Here is a 14,926-nt window from a genome sequence, read left to right on the forward strand (position 1 = left end):
GGGGGGGGGGGGGGGAAGAGACTAAGACTAGTTTTGCTAGTGATAAATATGTTACTTCATTTAGATGAGGTGTCTTTGCATTCCCACTAATAACACATGCTCAGAAAGGTAGCTTTTCTTTTTCCTACAAGGAAACCCACAAAATGATGTAGGAAGCCCCTTTAGGGGATAGTATAGTCACCTTGCCTGCATCATGGCAGCCTTAATTTACATATTCATAAGTCACCCTAAGCAGATGGATGTCTGGCTCAGCTTTGACTATCTCTACTGCTGGCCTCCCCTGGCAGTTCATTGCATTGTTTAATTCCCCTTGCAATTAACTTTTATGAATGTACATTTTTAATTTGTCTTGCTGAAGCTTAACCCCTTCTGCCTGCATTTGATCTTTACTAATAAGAACAAGTGACTTGTTCACAGTGGGTGATATGAATATTGTGTTCCTGCCCCCAACTTGGTGGATCACTTTGATCATTAATGCCAGCAGAAGGAGAAGCTTGTAATGTGGGCTTGGTCACTTCCTGACAATCTACAGTTTGACCTAGTTTCCTTCCTCTCCTTTTAGAACACAGGTGCAGGGGCAGATCCAGAGGTTCTCCATGCAGGATCTGTTTGGAGCCCCTGTTTTTGCATAGCTCTGGAGCCCAGGGGATGAATGTGGCCACAGCTGCTCATTCCCTCCTGTCCCCCTGCCACTAAATTCACTGGAAAAGGAAAGGACAAACAACAGCAACACTTACTCCCAAGGCTCTGGAGCCACAAAAGCAGGGGAACTGACCCTGCCCTAGTCAGCAGGTTTGTTTCAGAGCCTAGTGCTCATGTGGAATTAGCTCTACCAGGAGCCCACCCTGAGCAGGCAGTGAGATCAGCCTTTGTGCATACTGCCTAAGTCAAGGGGCTGGACCCCACCTTGCCCTGTTCCTGAATCTGCTACTGCACAAGTGTACAGTCTGTTTCCTCCTTTTGTAAGTTCTGCAATAGTAAGCAAAACTGCTTGTGGGCTGTATTCGTGCCTGTTGAATACTTGCAGAACTAAGGAAGAAACAACTGGGGAGGCTAGAGCCACCTAGTGGGGGAAAAATGAGGAAGAAGTTGCTCTTCTAGTGTATGGAAGGGAAGTATATAACCTGGAGCACAAATAAATGATAGGGGAGAAGTTTGTAGGAAAACCTTTTCTGAGAAGGACTGCTATCGTCTGAGATCTTTCCAATTTATCTCCTTGTTTATAAATGTTAACTAATTCAGCACCTCAAGGCCCTAGTCAGTAGAATGGTTTGTAGTCATATTTGTTACTTCTCTCAAGCATCCAGTTACCTTTCCTACTGCAGAACATTGGATGAGTCTACATGAGACATTTAATGTGGAGTAGACTAATTAGTTCCACAGTAAACATCTTGGCACATACATGTACAGCCCCATTAGGCCCCAGGAAACTACTAAACTCCTCAGCAGGGTAGTAATTGTAAATATAAGTACTACCCTGCTGCAGAGGGGTTTTTTGTGCACAGCAGCACATGTGTAGATGTTGCCCCAGCTGGCTGGGACATGGGGGTGCTTCAGTGCAGGGGCTGTCTGCCAGCTAGCCCCACACTGTAGCACCCTCGTGCCCCTGCCAGCCGCTCTGCAACATGCTGAGCCAGGTCAGAGGAGCCCTGTGCTGGCAGGCTGACCCCCTCCTCCTGCCAGCTGGGACTGCTTTGGCCTGGCTGAATGTGCTGTGGTCCTGGGCACATGTGTAAATGTTGTAACCAGGAACAATAAACTCTACTGCAGTTTATTGCATTGCATTAATATACACATGTAGATACAGCCATTGTAGCATAGATTTAGTTCTGAATTTCAAGGGCCTTGCTATTGAGACCTTCAGTACATGGAAGAAGTAGAAACTCACCAGGGGGTTATCTCAAAGATTAAACAGTAGAATTTTTTTATCAGATGTTGCTGCTTTTTGCCCTCTAGTTTGTCCCAGCTAAAGAGAACAGAGAACAACTCTTCTTAATTGATACTTTCTGCTATCATTCACTTGAGAGATGCCTGAAGACTGAAATGAATGCTGGCAAATACTTATTACAGAGGAGCTTGAGATATCAGTTTTAGGGTAAAGTTACACATTTGAATTAAGCTACTTGAAGGGCACTAAAAATGTGAATGATCACAACTTCAGGTTCATTAATAAATGTAGGTGTCTTGAAGTTATGCTACTTCAGGCAAGGATTATCTGAGTCCTGTTATCCTGAACAAATTACTTGAACTGGCTGTTCCACAGAGATGAAACAACCATGTTCCAGCCCTCCAGTATCACAAGAGGCACTGTTCCTAGATGGACCAGTTGTCCCCCTGGATTTCACAGCCCTTGCCTGACAGCTGCAAGTAGAAGCTGAAAGGGGTGAAGGAGAACAGCAGGGTGGGGGGGACATAAGGAAGAAGGAGTAGGGGAGCAGGACTGAAATGGGAAGGAGGGGACAGGAGGGCAAAGGAAGGAGCGTGAGTGGACCTTGCAGTTCCCCGTGGGGGAGAGGCAGTGAGGGATAAGGAACTGGTGGAGGCAGCACAGGCTCAATCTAGATGTACAGGGAGCTGCATGGCCCATCCATGCCTGTCCCATGGCTGCTTGGCCATCCCTCTTCCCCTCTGCCCTTCCCCCAGGGGGAGGGTAATTCCACCCAGCTAGGGTATGCTGCTCCTAATGGGGACCAGTGGGACCTGATGCTGGAGCCTATACTGTGGCTACAGAGCTGAGGAGCAGGGCAGGCATGGGACAGACTGCATCTCCTAGCTGCACCCCTGCTCACCAGTCCTCTTACCACAGGTCACAGCAGTGCACTTTAGGGAAAGTATTAACCCCAAACATGAAGCTGCTCACAGTGGGTGCATCTACACATGTGCCCGGCTGTGCAGTTGTTACTGCGCAGTCATTTAGTACTTGCTTTAGCAATTACTAAATGATTGTACAGTAACCACCATTATCATCACCATTACCATTACTTCTGTTGCTAATGGGTCCAAATGCATGTGGACTGCAGAAATGAATCAGAATGAACTCGGGTGCTAAAATTAAACTGTTCCCTTTAGTTTCAGATATTTGCTTTGAATGAACTGTTGTATTTCTTAAAATTTTAAGAATTCGTCTATAGCCATTCACAAATATATTTTCAGTCTCTTCTGGTGTTTAGTTATTAATAGTCCTCTAAAGTGGGGGAAGGTGGGGGGAGAGTATTCAGCTGGAGTATTGTGTCCAGTTCTGTGCGCCCCATTTCAAGAGGGATGTGGACAATATGGAGAGGGTCCAGAGGAGGGCCACCCGCATGATCCAGGGACAACAGGGCAGACTCTACAGTGAGAGACTGCGGGACCTGAACCTATTCAGCCTCCACAAGAGAAGGCTAAGGGGGGACCTGGTGACTGTCTATAGACTCACTAGGGGGGACCAGAGGGGTTTGGGGGAGACTCTGTTTCCCCTAGCGCCCGCTGGCATAACAAGGAGTAATGGGCACAAGCTGATGGAGAGGAGGTATAGATTGGACATCCGCAAAAACTACTTCACGGTTAGGGCGGCTAGGAGCTGGAACCAACTTCCAAGGGAAGTGGTGCTGGCCCCTACCCTGGGGGTCTTTAAGAAGAGGCTGGATGCCTACCTGGCTGGACTCGTTTGAGTCCCATTTCTCTTTTTGGGGTTTTTTGTTGTTCTCCCGCCCTGGCGGGGGTTCGGGCTAGAAGATCTACTAGGTCCCTTCCGACCCTTAATCTATGAATCTATGAGAGAATGTGTGTATTGCCAAAGTATATCCGTCTCTTTAGGTTTGCTAATTTGCGGGGGGTCTACAAAATTCTAATGGAGTTCAATCAATTTTAGGATTATTTATTAGTCGTGTCAAGTTCTATATAACAGTACCTAGCTGTTATTCAATATTAATTTAGTATCTTTTACCTCAGTAAAACTATTTCTAGAAGCATTAAAAACTCATTGCTGCCATAGCTGACTGTGGACAATAAGTCCAAGAAATGAACTATGAGGTGTCCTAAGTTAGCTTCTGCCTGCTTGTCTTCCAGTCTAGAGTCAGTGTGGTAGCAACTAAAAATGTGTTTTAGTAGGTGGTTAATTTCTGAATGTTAGTTGCTAATAATTATAGCTTTAACTTAGCACCTGTCACAGTGTAAACCAGCAGCTATTCTTAGAGTATGCACCAACATATGTTTGTTTTCCCTCAAACTTTGTAATAGGAGTTGGGAGCCAAGTATTTCATGGAAGCATCAGATTGTGTGTAAAGGTGTGCCAGGTGACTCTTCAGTCAGTCACCAGGAGTATAAATGATGCATCTTCTTCCTGTCTGCTTATCACCAGTTTGAGAGTGTGCATTATTAAAGAATATTTGTCTTGAGACCTGATAACACTGAAAAAAACAGATAAGACAGTGCAACTCTTGGCAGTGGAAATAACTTGGTATAAAGAACCTTCGTTTAATACAATCCAGAGCTTGTCATAGTGTTTTTTTATTGCGATCTTTATAGAAAGAAGAGTGAAGGGAGCAAACCAGTACTGCCCTCTAAAATGTCTCTTAAAATAACCCTTTAGGATTTTCTTTCTATACTGTACTATCAACCATCAAACTAGGAAAACAATACTCTTCAAATTCTACCAGCAGCTAGTGAAAGGTGAGTCTCAAAACCAGTTATGGACTTCTCTCTAATATTTTGCAGTCTATTAGTTTTCTCCGACTTGAATGGGAAATAGTGAAACAAGAAATCATCTACGTGCTGGATTGTGTTAAGTATGGTTGAAACGGGGTCTATGAATTTTTCTCATTACCTTGATTAGCTTGTATGACCCCTTTGTCCCTATGGGTGCTTTGCTTGTTTGCCTCCAGAACTGCCCTGCTCCCTTCTCTTTGTAACTTTTGTATTCAAATCCTTCTCTCTGGTCTATGTACTGCTCTGTGCAGTCCTTTCATAGCATCTGATAAAGTAAGCTGTAGCTCAAAAAAGCTTATCTTATATACACCTTGAATGTTAGTCTGTAAGGTGCAAATCAACGCTGCCTTCACCTCCTTGTCCCTCAGGCTTTTATGTTCCTCCTTCCATGCTGTTCTGTTCTAAAACCCTGCTGCCTTTCTTCACTCTCAGTATCGCCAGCTTCCTTTCTGTTAACTTGGGTTTTGTGGCATGTGTAGATGTACCAAGCTTGTTTTAATCTAGCTGCCTTGGGGCACCTATACACGTGCCCAACGCCTACTCTGATGCGGTCTAATTAGAACATGTCAGAGAAGACTCCACTAATTAGCATGCTGCAGCAGCTTCAGCATCACATGTATTCAGTGTTCCCATGCTTCAAAATGGTGGCAGGGGCTTTTAACTAAAGCTTGTTGAATGAGCTTTTGAAGCACTGGATGAATACTGTGGACATTTTAATCAGAGTGACTCCCGAGAGCTGTTATAGTTAAGCACTCCCCACCCCACCCTGGAGCACATTTTAAAGATGCCCTTCAGTACCAAAAAAGTGGAGCCATGGCAAGATAGTCCTCAACCTGAGTAGTATAAATCTACTCTGGGTACTTGCCGAGCAGTTGAAGTGCATGGTCCTGAAGTTTCACCACTATTAGTACCTGAGTGTATCTGAGATTACAGCTGGCATTAGTATATCTACACATGCAGTCACAATTCCTGCTGCAGTTGTAGAGAGGACCTCTGCTTCTGTCCTACCAATTCCTATCACTCTGACTGATGCTAAGTCTATTCACTCTCCTGTTGCCTCAAATTTGAAGCTGTTGTTAAACAATATACTTCAATCCCAACAGTCCCTTGGCAATCCATGCTATTACCACAAAAGGGGAAGTACTTTTATAAGCCAAGAGATAAATTTTACATATAAAGTTCCTAGAATAACCAGGAATAGTGTAATGATTGTAAAACTTAAATATGTGCTCACCCAGTTCTGTCCAGCCCTGGCTTTCCTGATTGAGAAGCTAATCCAATTAATGTTTTGCCCTTCACAATACAAACACCCTTCAGTGTCCATGTCCTAAAATATCCACACATGAATTATAACCCTCTCTAATTTACCAAGGCTCTATTTTATATAGGACTGTAGCAGTACCCTGGGTTACTGAGTCCAGTTTTCAGCCATTATAGGTAATATTTCATAATCTCTTTCATAAACTGATCGAGTTTCATCTTGAAAGTAGTTTGTCTCCATTACCCCTAGCCTAGCAGCTGAACAGCCAATTAAAGTAAGGACTTTAAAACTGATAAACACATTTTTCATACAAGATATAATTGGATTGTCAAACCTATTGTCATCGGAGATAAACAAGGCCCAGAATTTAGCAAGATTCTAAAAGGGATTGGCCTTTTTAATGAATGCAAATATCCTAAGTTGTGAAAAAATAATAGAAACATTGAAAGAGATTAATCATGCATCTGGGTTTAAAGCAGTTTAAAGTTTAGAAAACAGAACAGGACTGACCTCTTTCCCTCTCCCTCTTATCCCTCTCCCCCCGCCCCCAACCCATCTATGCAACTTATAAGTCAGCTCTCAAGATAAGAGATTATTTTATAAAGGATGATTATACAGATGATGTGCTTTTTTAAAAAATTGTGATTCCCTTTAAGATCAGAAAAATACAACTTTTTAGTATTAATAGCTAATAATCATTTCTAAGTTGTGAGGCAGCTTTGTAAACGAACACCTTACAAGATCTTCTCAAAATTTTATTGCATATCAAGTTCATCCTTATGACTGATTCCTGAAAATTTAATTTCAGAAATCAGATTTAATATCAAACTCTAGTCAGCTTGACTTGTTTCTTGGCAAAATGAGTACTGTTAGATTAAATTATGTCGCATAGGGCAACAACATAAATATGGTACTATAGTGATTACAGGGTGTTTACATTTTTTATGTAAAGAGAGAAAATGAAAGGAAATGAGAAAATAATTATCCCAGCTCCGTTGGGAAAGTTGTTTTGGTGGGGGGTTTTTGTTTAAAATAAAAATAAAAAAACCTTAGCCTCTCTTATGCTGTATTGTTTTTACCACATCCATTAGTTTGGTGTCCAGATGATATTGTGGTGTTTTATTATAAACTAGTAAACAGAAAAATGTGTACAAGAATTAGTAAATGACCTGTATCCATTAAATGAAGACTTATAATCTCCCTATCCCATTAAGTTGACTAGAGCCAAGTACTTTTAATAATTAAATTTAATCTGGCATAGTTCTTTGTAGCAAAAGAAAGTGCTTTAACCATTATGATGGTTTCTTGTTGTGCTAAATTTAAAGCTTGATCCAAAACCAGTTAAAATTGATGAAAAGTGCCATTGCTTTCAGTGGAGCTGGTCAGGCCCTGACCATCACTACCCTTTAGCACAAGATTGAATTATTTAGAGAACTCTATCAAAGAGAGCAATACTGACTTTTTAAACATTTATAGTAAGAATATTACAAACACAAGGTGAAAGTGCAAAAGTATGTGGTCTTCCCAAGGGCTGAGCATGAAACGCTTCTTCTCAAAACAAAAATGCTTATCACCAGAGTTTGAAATCTCATCCCTACCCCACTCCAAAGACCTTTTTGTGAGATTACATATTCAGGACTAGCTGTTCATATTTTGTTCAAACCTTGCAGAGTGCCCACTTATTGGCCCAGCACTGGTCGACATTTTGTTGCAAGGTGAGTTGTCCAAACTCAAATATGACGTACCTAAGCCAAGAAGTGGAAGAATTGGACGATGTCATCAGAGCCAGCCCTAGTAAGCTGGTTTCTCCTGCATTTTCAGGGTTGCTGTCCTGAGAGGGAATTTTAAGGAGAAGTGGACCATAATGTTTTGACTTTATAAATCTTTGCTTGCTGTGATTTTTTTTTTTTAATAAACTGAGATATTGTAGCACCTAGAAGTCACAGTCAGAATTTATGGCCCAATTGTTCTGGGTGCTAAATGAAGACAAAAGAAGCAGCCTGGCTTCTTGCTAATTCTTAATGGCTAAGGAAAGAAATTATATGTAAACTGGTATAAAGGATCAGAAATCAGTTCAAATCTGCAACACAACAGAAGTTCAGTGCACATAAACCTCTTTCAAAATGGCCAAAACAGGTTCAAGATAAACCTAGATGGATGTTTAGGTTAAATTGGTTTATGGAACTTCTATCCCAGATTCCCTCCAGATTCAAGTTTAACTCGCAGTCCCCCCAGCATCCCAGGGTACTTTGTACCTCCCCTACAATGCTGCCCCCCACCCCACATGGTGGGCAAGCCAATCTTGGCCCAAGCTGTCTGCGCTAGGCAAGCAGGGAGGCATGCTCTAGCACCCCCCAGCTTCTGGCCTGGGCCACTGCAGGCATGTGGCTGCATTTCCAAAATAAGAAGTAAATGCCTGTTCATTTGCTTATCAGTTCAATCTATGTAGCTTAAACTAACCTGCAAAGGTGGAATAGATTCAGCCTCAGGCTTTTTGACTGTCTTTGCTTAGCCCATGTGCCCTGTTTGCCCATTTCTTTTTCCAAAGAAAAGACTGAGCTAAATGAGCAATATAATGACAATGTAAAGATTGAGGAGTGCCTTGAAGGACTATTGAAATAAAATACTTTTATCACTTATTGTTAATTACTTACCTAGTTAATTTTAAGTAGTCAAAGCAGCTTAGAGGCCTAGGCTAGGGACAAACATTCCAAAAGCCTGAGCCTGAATTGATTCAGTCTTTGCAGGTTAGTCTAACCTGGCTAGGCTGAACTGGTTTGTAACCAGACAAAAATTCTCTCTAAACTGAGGAAATTCAGGCACATGCGTGCAGTGGCTCAGGCTAGAAGCTGGGGGGTGCTAGAGCAGCCCTCCCTTCCATTCTGCAAGGAACTGAGCTGAGGAGGCGTGGCCAGGCCCCACAGGACCTCTGATTAGGGAGGTCTGCCTGCACCATCCCAGGCTTTTTCCCACTGGCTGCTCAAAGGGTGGGAGTGTTGCCAGACCCCAGATACCTGCTAGCACTCTGAGGCAAGGGGAGCAGGGTGTGTGCAGTGCATGTATCTGTTAATGGTACGGAACTTTTTTCAATCTCCCTCCCTGCGGTGGGGATATAGGGCAGGAGGAAGCCAGGCAGACCCTGCTGTACCTGCAGTCTCTGCTGGAGCTCCAGCCAGGGAGCAGAGGGGAGGGGCCAACCTTGCTGTGGAGCAGAGAGCCCTACCCAGCCCAGAGAGCATGCTGGGATGCTGGGGGAGTCTGTTTTATCTTAAACCAGCAAGGGGTCTGGAACAGACATTGCATAAACTGGTTTCAGCCAAATCAGTTAAGTGTGATACTACATTCAACCAGGTTAATATCAAACCAGTTTCAGCCATTTTCAGCCAGGTTTATGTGCACTGAATATCTGTTCTGTTACAGGTTTAAACCAGTTTCTGATCACTTAAACCGGTTTTTGTGTAAAGTCTGTCCCTAGCCTTAGGATGCTTGCAGATGTTAAAAAAACAAACAACCCAGAAAAACCCCTGGAGCTTTGCTTTAAACTCGGTGTATTCCCACTCTGAGCCTTGTGCATGTCCAGAAGAGGCACCGCGTTATTTCAGTCTGGCTCTGCAGTGTCTGTAAAGATCAGGTGCTTTAGTGGGGCTTTTAGTGCTTTTATCTAATAGCTGATTGAATCAGCTATTACAGATGTTGCAGAACTGGGTTGAAGTAACACACTGCTGCTTCTGGTAAAACATGTGGGTTTTTTAAACATCTGCAAGCAGCCTTATTTCTCAAGATTACCAGTTACCGATATTGACAGCAGTCTGTTAGATTAAGTGTTGCTGTTCTAAAATGGCAGTTTTTAATGTTTCTGTGAAATTACTAAAAGCCTCAGTTAATGTGTTTTGTTTCTCAGCAAATCAGAATGCTGAATAAGCCTTTCACACGTGCCAATATAAATATGCTTATTCAACCTTTTTTTTTTTTTAAGGTCTAACTCCTAACTGTGTGCAACAGGAGATTTTTAGATAAGGGTTGCCACTTAGTGGTTGGGAACATGAGCAGTTGATACTTCACTCTGCTGTTAACTTGTAAAATCGTGGCAGTGTAAGACAGAAGTTTTACAGTCAGATTTAATTGGTATTTTCCTCTCCCAGGATGGTTTTCATTGAGAAGTACTAGGATGTACACTGACCTATTTGTTAAGTCCCCAGTACTTCCCTTTAATTAAGACACTTTTGGTTATAAAAATACCTCAGGTGGGTTATACATCCAGGGCAAAAATTCACAAGTATATTATAGACAGAAAAGCTACTTATTATCTAAATATTATTATAATAAATCATATTATGATTAACCAGAGAAAATATATGAATGTGTACCCTGTTTGCCCACAGCTGAAGTCTACATAGTGTTTAATTTTGGGTACGGTTTGTGACTTTTTTTTTGGTAAGTCTTTATTCCATCCCTTTCTCAGTAAAATGGCTCTCATGTGAAAGATCAGTGGTCTCAATAAAATGTGGCACTTGTTGTGCTGTTTTGTCGTATTATGATTAACCAGAGAAAATATATTTAATGTGTACTCTGTCTGCCCACAGCTGAAGTCTACATAGGAATTGGGAAACCTGCTGAAGCCACAGCATGTACCCAGGAAGCAGCTAACCTCTTTCCAATGTCGCATAATGTCCTTTACATGAGAGGTCAAGTGGCTGAACTTCGTGGAAATATTGATGAAGCCAAACGCTGGTATGAAGAGGCCTTATCAATTAGTCCTACCCATGTAAAAAGCATGCAGAGACTGGTAAGTTTTTAATCCAAATGGAAAAACATTGTATCCTTAGGCTGTGCAGTTGTTTGGGGGTCCTACTGTGTTTATATAGTGGTACTCCGTTCCTAAGCTGTCTGTAATTTGTATATTTTACTCTTTTGGTATTTTTGACTTAAGTGCAGTTTTAATAACTATCTTTGCATTAAAACAAGTCTAGTAAGGAATAAGAAGGCAGAACTGTAGTCTTGCCACGTTCAGATGAATTGTGCACTGTAACAAAAAATGCTTAAAACTTCAGCTTTAGCTGGAGAGTAATGAAGAGGCTTGCATCTAAATGTGGTATAGATGTCATTCATTCATTTTAAATACAGTTTGTTCCATACTACATATATAACACTTCATTTGGACGTACGTTATTGTGCTAGTTGGAGAAAATTGCATGGTAAGTGGCAGTTTAAAGCCAATATAAAGTGTTCACAGAGATTTGCAAATAAAAGATAAGGTACAAATTCCATAAAAAGTCAGGTGTTTTGCTTTCTTTAAAAGAGGCTTTATTGTTTTAACGATTGGAGCTATGGTGATGCCATTCATGTCATTGTATTGATAAGTTGGATTTAATTTTTTAATAAAAGATACATAAACAGGTGTAACTAAAATTATCAATACTCAGTGAGGGATGAAATTCATTTCCACACAAATGAACAGTGCTAAACAGTAAAGTTACATAATTGAAATGGTTACGTGGCTTCAGCATCTTCTGTGTCCTTCGGAAAGTAAGGAGGTATCTGCAGTAAAACTGAGTGTTTCAGCATGAGGAGTTTTATAGGAGTGGGATAGAAGAGGAGTCACAGGATCTGCATACAAACAGAACCAAATATCTCTGCAAAGAAGGGCTATAGAGTGAGTCTAATTCATAGACTAGAATAGCAATCCTGCTTCTAGGGTAAGGGTTGAATTCTGCTCATTGTTTAAATACCCACATAATCCCTGGGTTCTTGGATTTTATGCAGGGCATGGAGTGAATTTCACTGTCAGAGAAAAATGTGGTGTTTAACTAAATACAGGAGCACATTTCTTTAACTAAACTGAAGTTTAGTTTTCCCCTGGCTGCTGAGTTCTAATTACATTGTTTCCCTGTAATAACTGATAATGTCTGTATCATGTAAAACATTTCTGTAAAATGCTTTTGGATCAATTTTAGGTGCTTGGAATCTGAGTTCTTGCAGAGAAACAACTAGCAGATGAATGGGAGAATATTTTGTTTTAAAACACAAATGTTTTGTGTCTGCAAATATAGTCTGTTAATTATGGTCCTTAATTTTTTCACAATGCTTGGTTTTCCCCTTTCACAGAGTTTACTAAAAGATAAAGATTTAATAAAACATTAGCACTTTCATCTGTGTTAATAGATTTTTGGTTAACTGAAGTGGGTTGCTAAATTTTTATCTCCTTGTGCTAGGAAAATGCCTCTTAAAGGCTAAGATTCTCCTTGCTTGCTGAAAAACTTCAACTGGTTTGTCATACCCAACCTTTTTATTCAAAAGGATAAAGGTAGTTTCTGCCTAGGTGCTCATGAATTATTCAGAAGTATTTCTCATACTTCCCTAAGGGGAGCATATGAGACAAAAGATCAAATAGGAAAACAACATAAGGAAAGTTTTATGTTTCACTTTCCATCTTTTCAAGATATTTGAGCCTATTGACAAATGGCAAAATGTTCCCTTTCTGAGGGAAGCGGGTGGTAGACCTGAAACAGTATGGTTAATATCTTTCATTTTTACTGTTTTTTTTTCTTTTGCAACCACTTTTAAATATATGGTTTTTACACACAGAGTGCTTCCGTGAGTGAATGAGACAGTAGCTGCCTTACAATGTTTGCAGAATGAAAAATTTCACGCTTGCTTTCATTTGTTTTTATAGTCAAGCTTTTTATTTTAAGCTTTGTGGTTGAACAGTGTGAAGTGCTGAGTGCTAGCTGGAAGACAGACCACTGCATTTTGATCTGGTTGCTAGTCCTTTAAGCATTTTTATTATATCAGAATATTATAGTAAACCTTGTTTTATTTCAACAAAATGGACTGAAAGGGCTTAAGAAGCAAAAGATGCCACACATATGTGATCTTTTTTAATCTTAATCTGTCACAAATGATTTAACAGAATGGCTTATCTCCATAACTTTGATATGGAACAGCCAAAAAACCGCAGCCTGCAACACAATACTTTATTAGTTCCAAAAAATGTTTTCAGGACACTTGGAATATATAATTGTATGTGTGTGCACACATTCATGTACATGTGCCCATCCTTTTTATTTTGGTTATATGTCTTCAGTAGAAAGAGATACAGTCCCAAAAGCAATAACATAGGTGCCCTCTACACATTATGTTTGTTGTGATTAATATTAATTGCATCATAAATGGGAAAGATGGTACACATGCGCCCTTTAAGGCAGTGGTCTCCAAACTTTTTTGATCGCGCACCCCTATCAGTAAAAAATTTTTGAGCACACACCCCCAGTATATGTATATTTATATAAAAATAAATAGAAGTTCTAATATTGTATTCCCGCACCACAGTGGATCATCTTGTGCACCCCACTTTGGAGACCACTGCTTTAAGGCACCTTAAAACAGCACATGAGCCATAAATATGATTTGCATATAATGTAAAATGCATTTATGACTTGTTTGCATGGCACCTTAAATTTTAACATGTGGCCTAGGCCAATAATCAACTGATTATCTGTCCCAGGGCTGGGACTGAAAATGAGATAATTTACTGGTTCTAGCCCAAGGCTGGATTTGGCAAAGGGCTTCCTTGCTGGGTAGTTTAACCCACGGCATAGCCAAGAACAGGAGATCAGAGGCTCCCAGCAGAGAAGCCTGCAAGTTTTTTTAAGTCTCCAACTGAAGAAGGCTTTTGGCTCCTTGTGCCAGGAGCTTCTGATCCCCAGGAGTCCAGCTAGAACTGCTGGGCACTGGGTTTTGACAATCAGCTGATGGTTGCCCCTGGTCCCTGGGTCTCAAACTGGATGTTCAGCCAGTTGTCAGCCTCATGTGGAAATACCTGGCTTGCAACTTGCTGGTGCAGGGGGAACCCAGGATAATGGTCCCAGGCTCCCCCTGCACTGGCAAATAGTAACAGCATGATTAGAGTATGATCCCAAAGTTGTGCGTCTTGCCATGCATGTGTGGCACTGCAGAAAGTGATGTTGTTGGGATTAGGGAGCAGATCCCATCACATCTTTTTAAATTAATATGTGCCAGGGGCACATCAGCAGTTGAGCCCTAGCCATGGCATTGTGAAGGCACCAACATCCCTGCAAGAGCAATTGAAACATCTGTGTTGCAATTTATGTTTTTAGATTTCTGAGCTGCCTAGGAATTATAATTCTGTGAAAGAGCGTGAAGAGCATACCTCATACCTATAGATTACTTTCTTCCTAGGTCTTGTATACAAATTTTGAGCTTCAGAGTTGATGTGAATTTTTAGTGATTTCTAGAAACCAGTAGTAAGATGTACTTGTATTGAGCATACCTGTTACAAAGTCCATTAGAAGATCTTTGCTGGTAATGTTTTGGTGTAAATGCTCATTTTGGACAGAACTTATTAATCTTATTTTAAATAGAATGGTAATATGTACACTAAGACTGCATCCACATAAGTGTGGACATTTGTTTCCCAGGGACAACTAGCGGTGGCATACCTTGTGCCACTGTTACTTATCCCCAGGGAACGCCTCTGCCATGAGCTCTCTGGCATGTGGCAGGTTACCCTGATTAGGGTAGGGGAGACTGGGGCCAGCATTGGACCTGGCAGCCTTACCTGGGGTCCTGGAGGCCTCCTAGGGCTGCAGCAGCAAGTCTCCTGCCACTTGGAGCCTGGCCAGCAGCTAGAGTGTGGCTCTGGGTGGCCAGGCTCCAGTTCTGAGCAGTATGCGCTGCCCCCATGTGTACTGCTCCGCTTTTTATTTGCACGTTTTCTTGGCCCCTGGATATCCAGTAGTATGGATATGGGGTTGAGAGTTAGACTGATGACTAATAAGACTATTCTGGTCACAACTCAAACTTTATTAGGATACACAGTAGCAAAAGACTTATGTGTATTAAAGACAATGCTTATGTAGCCTTGGATTCAAGGAAATTGCATCGTTTAACCATAGTATATACTTAACATAGAGTTTTCCATATATAGATTTCATAGATTTCATAGACATTAGGGCTGGA

At 41.3% G+C, this 14,926-nt stretch overlaps 1 protein-coding gene across 2 annotated transcripts in view; it reads left to right on the top strand.

The window, feature by feature from the left end:
- The window catches only part of TTC7B (tetratricopeptide repeat domain 7B), a 258,616-nt gene that overhangs the window by 180,142 nt on the left and 63,548 nt on the right, over window positions 1-14,926 (top strand). For both annotated transcript variants that reach the window (XM_019518662.1, XM_019518663.1), the window contains exon 18: window positions 10,531-10,733. In XM_019518662.1, the coding sequence (XP_019374207.1) occupies window positions 10,531-10,733 (203 nt within the window). The remainder of the gene's footprint in view (window positions 1-10,530; window positions 10,734-14,926) is intronic.

Source organism: Gavialis gangeticus, unplaced genomic scaffold (genome assembly GCF_001723915.1).
Source record: "Gavialis gangeticus isolate Ggan-Ray unplaced genomic scaffold, GavGan_comp1, whole genome shotgun sequence".
NCBI lineage: Eukaryota > Metazoa > Chordata > Crocodylia > Gavialidae > Gavialis > Gavialis gangeticus.